The sequence below is a fragment of the Stegodyphus dumicola genome, chromosome 5 (assembly GCF_044657685.1).
Source record: "Stegodyphus dumicola isolate Sdum_Otavi_A_Nest chromosome 5, ASM4465768v1".
NCBI classification, from domain to species: domain Eukaryota; kingdom Metazoa; phylum Arthropoda; class Arachnida; order Araneae; family Eresidae; genus Stegodyphus; species Stegodyphus dumicola.
This window is the reverse complement of record NC_140772.1, coordinates 18,462,749-18,471,898: the sequence shown is the minus strand read 5'-3', so window position 1 is coordinate 18,471,898 and position 9,150 is coordinate 18,462,749. Positions and strand designations below refer to the sequence as shown.

General features: G+C 32.4%; 1 protein-coding gene across 2 annotated transcripts; it reads left to right on the top strand.

Moving 5' to 3' along the window:
• The first annotated feature begins 674 nt into the window (after positions 1-674).
• LOC146997058 (THAP domain-containing protein 10-like) lies at positions 675-5,502 on the top strand. 2 transcript variants are annotated; one of them, XM_085816480.1, is made up of 3 exons: positions 675-960; positions 4,892-4,994; positions 5,331-5,502. In XM_085816480.1, exons 1-2 carry the CDS (start codon positions 808-810, stop codon positions 4,934-4,936), a joined length of 198 nt encoding a protein of 65 aa, XP_085672606.1. In that variant the 5' UTR covers positions 675-807; the 3' UTR covers positions 4,937-4,994; positions 5,331-5,502. The 2 variants fall into 2 exon arrangements, with proteins under 2 accessions (XP_085672606.1, XP_085672605.1); XM_085816479.1 differs by lacking the exons at positions 4,892-4,994; positions 5,331-5,502 and adding exons at positions 2,650-2,808; positions 2,940-3,544 and having other exon boundaries at positions 676-960.
• Positions 5,503-9,150: the final 3,648 nt, after the last annotated feature.

Below are 9,150 nucleotides of genomic sequence, written 5' to 3'. Positions count from 1 at the left end.
AAGGGGGTGGAAAAGTGTGTGGCCGACAGTAACAAGGCCAGTGAGGTAAATGGAGTCGTAAAATGGAGAAGCAAAATAGTGCGAGGTGTGACCCTAATACTGCATGAAGAATAACATGTGAAAGTAGAGAGAATACACAAAATATAATGCCGAGTAAATGAAACAAAATAAAATAAAATGCTAGTAATGAAGTTGAAGTATATACACTATCAAAACAATATACAGTGCAGTATTTAGGTGGGGAAATTAGAATCTCCGGTGAGGTAGGCCGCGAGGGGGCGAATATCGTGGTCTTCTTGCAGAATTTCATAATTAGAAACATTTAAATAGCTTAGATGTATGCATTCACGTGTTTTAGCAAAGAATTTTCCGTTTGTAAGCTGCAGGTAGTCATCCATATACTCAATTTTTAAATCTTTAAGCAAGTTATCGTTGCTAACAAAGTAGTGGGCGTTTGTAATCCGGCGTAGGTACTTATTTTAGGTGATCCGTAATTTTGCAATCTCTGAGTTGGAGGCCGTGACCCATGCCGGTGAGGCGTAACAGAGCACCACACTGATAACAGCAGTGTAGATGTGCCTCTTTTTGACCAGATTGAGTTTCGAGCTTGAACGTAGCAGTGGATATAATTGGTGAATAATATACAAAGCCTTTCGTCTCACCTTGTCAATATGGTCCGACCTAAGGCTCCTATATACCAGGCTGAATCATCAGGCATTCGCTATCCCAAGTGGGAGATTAAATGGCGGCTGTGTAGTTACGGTGCAACAATTTTTTTTTTTTTTTTTTTTTTTTTTTGTGTGTAAAATGGGCGGATGTGCAGCTATTAATTGTTCAAATCATTCACGGAAAGGTCATACATTGGTAAAATTTCCTAAAAATGAAGAAAGAAGAAAAATATGGGTAAATAATTGCCGAAGAGACAATTGGAAACCTGGTCCAAGCGCTGAAATTTGCTTAGTAAGTATAATGTTAATTACACCTTGATTTAGAGTTTATATCTTCTCTGATGTTTATAATGTGTAAGTAAAGTGAAATTCTTGTGTACAATAACCTAAGTATCTGCTAATTTCTGTAATAATAGCTATAATTAAATTAGTCTAGGGTTAATGTACCCGTCGCCAAACATCGCCAATGTGGATGTTTTGAATGTGGAAAAGAAATTTCTCTTCTAATATAAAGCGCAAATTTTGTTTTCCTGTGCTAATTGTGGAAATTATACTAATGTAACATGAAAATCATTAGCATATTGAAATTTATTAAAAAACAAATCATAATTTGGAAAGTCAAGATAAAATCTGAATGTTTGCTAAAGATATATGTAACATTATACTATAGTTGCAATATCATTGGAATGATATATAATTTTTTTCTTTATTTTATAATCACTATTGTTAAAAAGTTAGATGAGTTTTTTATGCACGGTGCCCACTAATGTTTCTTGGTTAAAATAACTTCCAGAATTTTGACATTGACATCTGAAGTCAATAGAATAAATTGAATAGTATGAGACAAAATATATATAATCTGACTTCAATAATTGCAAGTACCATATATTTATAATCACAGTATTATACAATTTGGCAATGGAGTAAAGATTTAGAAATGAATACAGAACATTCAAATAAGCACAGAAAACTTGTGAAACTGCATGTGTATTTTTCAAAAATAATTGTAGTGTTTTTAATGCATGTGTAGTGTTTAATGCATGCATAACAATCAAATAAATCTGCCTATAATGATGAATTTCAAAGGCCAAGCCAAAATCCTTTCATGAATTTGATACTTCTAAAGAATGTGATCTCGTCAAATTAAATCCTCATGACATTGATAAACAGTTATTACTGATATGTGTTACAAAGCAGATTTTTATACATGATAAATAATATTTTCTGAAGCGTTATTTTGTGTTGTCATCTCTAAATAAGAAATTGCCTACAAATTCAGAAAGCTACTGAACTACGTTCTAGAGTTTTTAATAACTTTAATTGGATATGTCTGTGGGGATGTAATTTAAAAAATTGTCGTTTAAACTGGCCTTGATGCTTTTTAAAATGCATGTTGGCACTGTGCTTCGAAATTAGGCCTATGTTTTGAATGATTAGAGAATTAAAAATTAAATATTTCAATTAAAGCAATAAACATTACTACAATTATAACAAGAATCATAGTCTGCTCTAATTATAAATGTATTTATCGGCCTAGTATCTTAAAAGTTGGGTGAAGTGAACTCATATTTTCTTATCTATTGTAAGAGCACTATAGCAAGAAATATAAAGTTTTATTTTAGTTGTTTTTAATTTTATAGCAAAACACTACTTCATTTAATTTTTGGATAATGTTCTAAAGAACACTTTAAATTATAGGCAAAAAATAAATATTGGATAATTAAATTCTGCCCAAACTTACAAGATGCTGCTGCTGATATGTTAGACATGGTTTGTTTATTGTTTCAGTTTTTTATAATACTGGGCCTAATTTAATTACCTGCATATTTATTTATTGCCTATACTTACTTACAGTTCATGCTTGCTGCCTTTGGCACAACCTCACTGTGTGAAACACTTTTCTCACATTTCTTTCGTGTGGTTTGTTTTTTGTACTTTTATTTATTTTGTATACTTTTTTTATTACTTTATGTATTTACAGGATCATTTTGAGGAATCTCAATTTGAGTCACTATGCAAAGATAGTTAAAAACTAAGAAAAACTGCAGTACCAACACTCTTTAGCATTCCAAATCCACCACCATCTGTAACTGACAAGAGGATAAGAGAAGTAAGATGTCCTAAGCCAAATACTGAAGTGGTAAATTATTTAATATTCTCCAAAAAAATTGTTGAAAAAATCATTGTTATTACAAATATATTAATTCAGTCAACCATTGTTTAAAAAAATAATCACAGCATAACATGTTTACTATTTCTTTTTGAATTTAGGAAACTCTACCTGCTTCAAATGAAGAGTTGTTAAAAAAAATTAGAATTCCTTGAGCAACAGCTTCAAGAAAAAGATGCAAAATTGACATCATTTTTGTCCGATGAGCAAGTAGGAACCCTTGCTGTGCAGTCAAAAAGGAACTGGTCAGAAAAGTCCATTATAAAAGGACTGAAGATGCGATTTGCTTTGAGCAAACATGGATATAATTACCTCAGAAGTACTGGATATCCAGCACCATCGTACAGTACCTTGAACAGGAGGATTAGGGACATAAAAATTAATTTCGGCATTTTAGAAAATTTGTTTTTTTTCCTCAAGACAAAAGTTCATTCATTGGATGCTCTTGATAGGAACTGCTGCCTTTTAGTTGACGAAATGGAAATAGCTTCATATCAAGATTTTGATACATCGTCTAAGTCATTCATTGGAAATGTTACGTTAGGAAGCTAAGCATTACACTATTGTAATGCTTAGAGGCCTTAAAACATCATGGAAACAGATTGTTGCCAATGAATTAACAGGGCCTTCAACATCAGGTTCTGACATGAAAGATCTAATTCATAGAACTGTAGTAGCAGCTACAGAAATAGGTTTAACTGTAAGAGCCTCTATTTCAGATATGGGAAGCAATAACAGAGCAATGTGGTCGTCATTGGATGTGTCTGTCTCTAGGAGAGATAGGAAGACAAATTACAACATTGGAGGACCTGATGTTTTCATTCACAGTATTGCAGATGTACCATCATTAAAAATATGAGAAATACATTTCTTTCAAGTATTATAATATTACCAGAGGAATTTCGCCACCAGCATGCCTTGCCATCGAGGATAGTATCTTCAGTGTATGTGAAACGACTCTGGTCAAGTGAGATAGAAGCAGACGCTGCCCTGAGATCTCTACATCACTTGAACAGAGTTCATCTCTTCCCAACACACTTTTCCTCGATGAATGTGGCATCTGCTGTGCAATTGTTTTCTGTAAAAACAGCTGCTGCTATTGAAAAAGCAGTTATTTTACACCAAGTTGCAAAAGAAGCATTAACTTCTGCATGGTGGCTGAGACTTGTAGCAGAATGGTTTACAATTATGACAAGGCATCCAAAAAAAGGCATCACTATCAAAAATCAAGATGAGAAATTTAATATTTTATTGAAATTCATTCATGTGACTGAAACTGTTCAGTTTGGGAAAACATGGAAGCCATTTCAAACTGGCATTATTATGAGCACATTGAGTGTTGTGAAACTCTCAAAAGAATTATTTTCCGAGGGGTTTACATTTTTCTTACCAGGCAGGTTGACACAAGATGCGCTGGAAAATGCCTTTTCACAGATTAGACGAAAATTGGGTGCAAAGCCTACTGCTTTGCAAGCCAAGAGAGCACTGAAATTAGTGTGCCTATCACAGTTCATTTCAGATATCAATAATCCAAATTATTGTTCTGAAAGTGACCACAGCCTCTTTGATGCTTCTGAATTAGAGGTTGCTATCAGAAAGGAGGTCTTGCATCCTATCTCGAATTCTGTAGTGCCATCTACCTCTTCTGCAGTGGCAGTAAAACGTCGCTTGCCCCCAGCTGTGGAAGAAAATGATATACATTACATCGCAGGAGCCATATATAATAAGTTGTTGAAAAAAAAAAGCACATGTGAAAATTGTAAAACAGCTATGACCATTTCAGAGGACCTGCTGGAACCTGACATACCCGAGCATCGCACAATTCTTACAAAACATAGCAATAAAGGTGGACTGAAGGTCATCTCTTCAGGAATGTATCAAATATGTAGGGAAGCTGAACGAGAATTTCAAAAATGTAAAGATGTACTCCTTCGTTTACAATCAGCCATCACAAAAGAATTAGTTGAAAGAATAATTGATAAATGTACGCATGTGGCCATACCAGAATGCTGTAATCTTAAGAAAGTAATTATTGATAATTTTTTATTACTAGATGCAAAGGCCTTACACAGCATCTTATCAACAAAAGAGCCCATAACGTTTCATATTCATCAGCATCGGCCAATAAGAAACAAAAAGTAAAATAATTTTAGAAGGTATGTATGTTTTATATTAAATAATTTATGTGTTTTATGTAATATGTATTACTTTTTCCTAGGCTACGAGTATATAAATTTCTGTGTTTGATGTTATATATGTTACTTTCTGCTAGGCTATGAGTATATTATTATGGTATTATTTTCTTGTTTCTAATATATAGAAATATAGCATATTTTCCAGTATAAAATTTCAGTTCAGTTTTACTTAAAAGTATGGGAAAGCAGATTTGTTTCATGCATGATCTTTATAATACTGGTATGAAATGAATGAATTTTAATCTGTAAACAATTTTTTGTTAATATTGAAATGTGTTTCCTTGGGTACATTTTTAGGCACTTGTGGATCATGTCAGACAACATGCAATAGAAAAAAGATGTCCGTGTGCATAAATTTTTCATTGTGTTACTTCATTTTATCTAAATTTCAAGGATAATTCTTTTCATTTTTATATGGCATGTTATTAGTATAAAGGCTAGTGAAAATAAATTGGTATGTGTATCTGTTTTTGAAGTGTAATGCTAAATAAATTTGAAGTGTAATATTAAATAAAAAGATGGTGTGTGTTTCTTCATTTAAATAAAATTTCAAAGATAGTATTTTTCAGCGTTGTACTGTTTGTTATTTCTCAATGTAAAGGGTAACAAGGGGAAAAAAACTGGTATGGTACATCTGTTTTTTAAGCATGATAATTTTATTTATTTCTTTAGTGATGCATATATATAGAGAGAGAGAAGGTATTTGGTCCAACTGAAGTTATAATAAATCTAATTTTACTAGATCTCTCCCTCCCCTCAGGTGTAGAAAATTTTCAAATGCAGAAAGTTTATTTGCAGAATTAATTCATTTCTGATAAACTTATTATCATTAATTTTTTATATACCATGTTATTAAGTTACACGTATGACTACTGTGTAATAAACTTGTATTTAGGGCAAAAAATTAACTGTTTTGCAGCTGGTGACTAATATCATATGCTTCTAAGAATATTACTTTAACTTTTTTCATAACTTTTGTATTTCAGGAACATGAAACTGTTATTTTGATATACTTAAATAATAAAAGTGTGTATCTGAATCAATTAATGGATACAAATATTTTACAGTTATTTTTAGAAGATATTTGCCATATCGCTTCTAATAATTCATAAAGTATATTAAAATATAGGTAAATAATTTGGTGCAGAATTCAAATTTAGGGTTTGAAATATAGTGAATCATGAGACTAAAGGATTTTTATTGTCATGATTTGCCTGGGCTTAAGAATGTACTTTTCGCCCGGTGGAAATTGTCATCAAACTGTCCTGAACAGGCTTTTTGTTGATAATAACTTCCAGGCTTACCAGTACCTCCTTTTGAGTGGAGGGTATATAGTACTCAATTTAAATTACATTGTGATTGTAATAATATTGTGGTATTAAATAAGTGATTATAATTACAATTTAGATAATTGCTTTGTAATTATATTACATTGTATCTGTGAACTCTTAATTTCATTACTTTATGCAATTATGTTGTAAGTGCATAATCTAATTGCAATAATATAATCTATTCACAATTAAAAAATAATTATAAATGCAGTTACATCTTAAATAGAGGCCATTTTAATACTTTTAAATTTTTGCAAGATAACTTCCCATTAAGGTTCATTTGGAGGAAACTATGCAAATACTAAAAAAGAAGTTATGTTAAATTTACATATTTTGTACAGTAGTTTCTTGTTATAATGCTGTTCAATATATCTTCAATACTTTTGTAAATTTAACGACATTCTTTGCAATTACTGTGGGGCTTTAAAAAGAAGTTTCTTAGTTATGCTTTCTAATAAGAATGTGTTAAAAATTAAGTATTATGTATAATAACTAACAATTAAAAAAACTTGACTGCATGAAAATGCTGTTGCTGTGTAAAATAAAAAATAAGCTTTCTTTTATGCTTTGAAATGAATTACATGTGGTTAAGTCGTCCTTTTACAATTTAAGAATGTGGTTAACACACATTCTTAAATTGGACAGGTTTTATCTAAATTATTAGTATAAAATATATAAACTATGAATTATTTTGTAACATAACTCAAATTACAAAATTCATTCTATATACGTTCAAATTTATTATCTTTTATGGAATAACTGTTTTTTAATTTAGGTAAAAATTGGATTTTTAGAAGTATTACAAATACAATGCAACACAAAGGTGATCTGATTGGAGAGGAAGGACTTTTTATTACGGTTTCTAGTTCGTATTTATATTACATTTGGTGAAAGTCATCCAAAACACAGAATGCTGTACTTTCTTCTTCCATATATGTTATGAAATATTTCACACATTTAAAAGAAAGTGTTTCTTCAGAGTCTTGCACAATTATTTCCATATACCTCAGACTAAAATGACAACATATTCTTAAGTTATTTTTTTAGTATGAATTTACAGTGTTTTTATGGAAATTTTTGTTAAAATGTCATTAAGATAAATTTATTTGCACACTCTACGCTTTAACTATTTCCCCATTTGACACTATTGAAAGTTTTTATTCATATCTTATTTATTTTAGTCTGCTAACGAAACTGAAACATCTAAAGAATAAGTTATTTTGAATATGTTTACAAAATATACGCGAAATTTTTATTTAAGTGAAAACGTCTATATACTATTCGAGAATTAATTAATTATCCGAAAAGTTTATGTGCGCTGAATGCCGCGCGTCTATAAAATAAATCTTTAAAAAAAAAACAGCAGACATTCAGCCAGCGTGTGCGATAAACGCGCCAAAATTGGTAGCGCGTTCCCTCCCTCGCCAAGAGAGAAAAGTTGGTGATTCAGCCTGGTTTAGAGGAGCCTTAGTCCGACCAGGTGAACTTATGATTGATGACAACCCCTAAATAAGTTGTTTTCTTTACAAGTGGAATCGTCTCGTTGAAAAGACTGAGATTAGCATTAATAGTTATTCTTTGCCTTCTCCTGATAATCATTAATTGTGACTTTTGTGCATTTATTGCGATGCGCCATTTGATGCACCAGTCTTCAATGTTAGGTATAAAGTTCTGCAGTTTTTGAATAGCGTGCGTCGGACGGATAGATTTAATCGCTATCGCAGTGTCATCTGCGTAGTATCCAAGAAAGCTGTTGTGGTCATTCTGTAATTTAGGGAAGTCCATCACGTCGTAAAGATACAAAATAGGTCCTAAAGTGGATCCCTGGTCTACACCGGCGCACATTCTTCTGACGCTAGAGGTGTCCTGACCCACTGAAACATAAAATCTTCTGTTAAAAATAAAAGAATTGATTGATAGAATTAGTTTTCGGTCAAAATTTAGATGGATCAGCTTATAAATGAGCCCCTCATGCCAGACGCGGTCGAAGGCTTTCGCCATGTCCAGCATGAGTAAGGTGACACTTTGCTTGTTATGTAAGGCGCTGCCAATAAACTCGGTGAGTCTAACTAATTGTTTGGTTATGGATAAGCCTTTTCTGAAACCAAATTGTTCCAAAAGTAGTCCGTTAAATTAACGTTGCAAGCGAGCATAGATAATTTTCTCATAAATCTTCCCGAGGCCCAAGAGCAAGCTAACTGGGCGGTAGCCGTCATGTCTGGTTACTTCTTTTCCTGGTTTTGGTAGTAGAATGATCTTGGCAAGCACGCGGGAAGTAAGAATTTTCTAAACTGGCGTTGATGATGCTTATGAGTGATAATATTGCGGGGAAGATTCTTAATAGTCATATTCAAGATAATGCCGTGACCAGGCGCTTTTCTTTTTTTCAGAGTCTTGATAATACCCTGCACTGCACTTCTGCTGGGGTGGTGAACTGTGTCCTGTTTCTGATACTAGGCGCATTTATCCAGTCTTTTACAAAGTAGCGAACATCATAAATAAAGCTATAGTTACAGTGTAAGTCATTTGGTTTAAATTTCTGCTCAAGATGATCAGCGAGAATTTTTGCCTTGTCTTTGTTGGTCAATGCAATACAATTATTGCTATAAATAGGCTTATTCGTAGTGGAACTATTTTTGAGGCGCTTAACGAAGGACCAAAAGTCCCCGTTAGGTTCGTTCAAAATGAGTATTTTTTCCCTCCCATTTTTTTTGTCTGAATTTGTAAATATTCTCTTTCATAACTCGATTTAGCTTATTTAGCTCTTTCTTGTGGGCTGGGTTCTA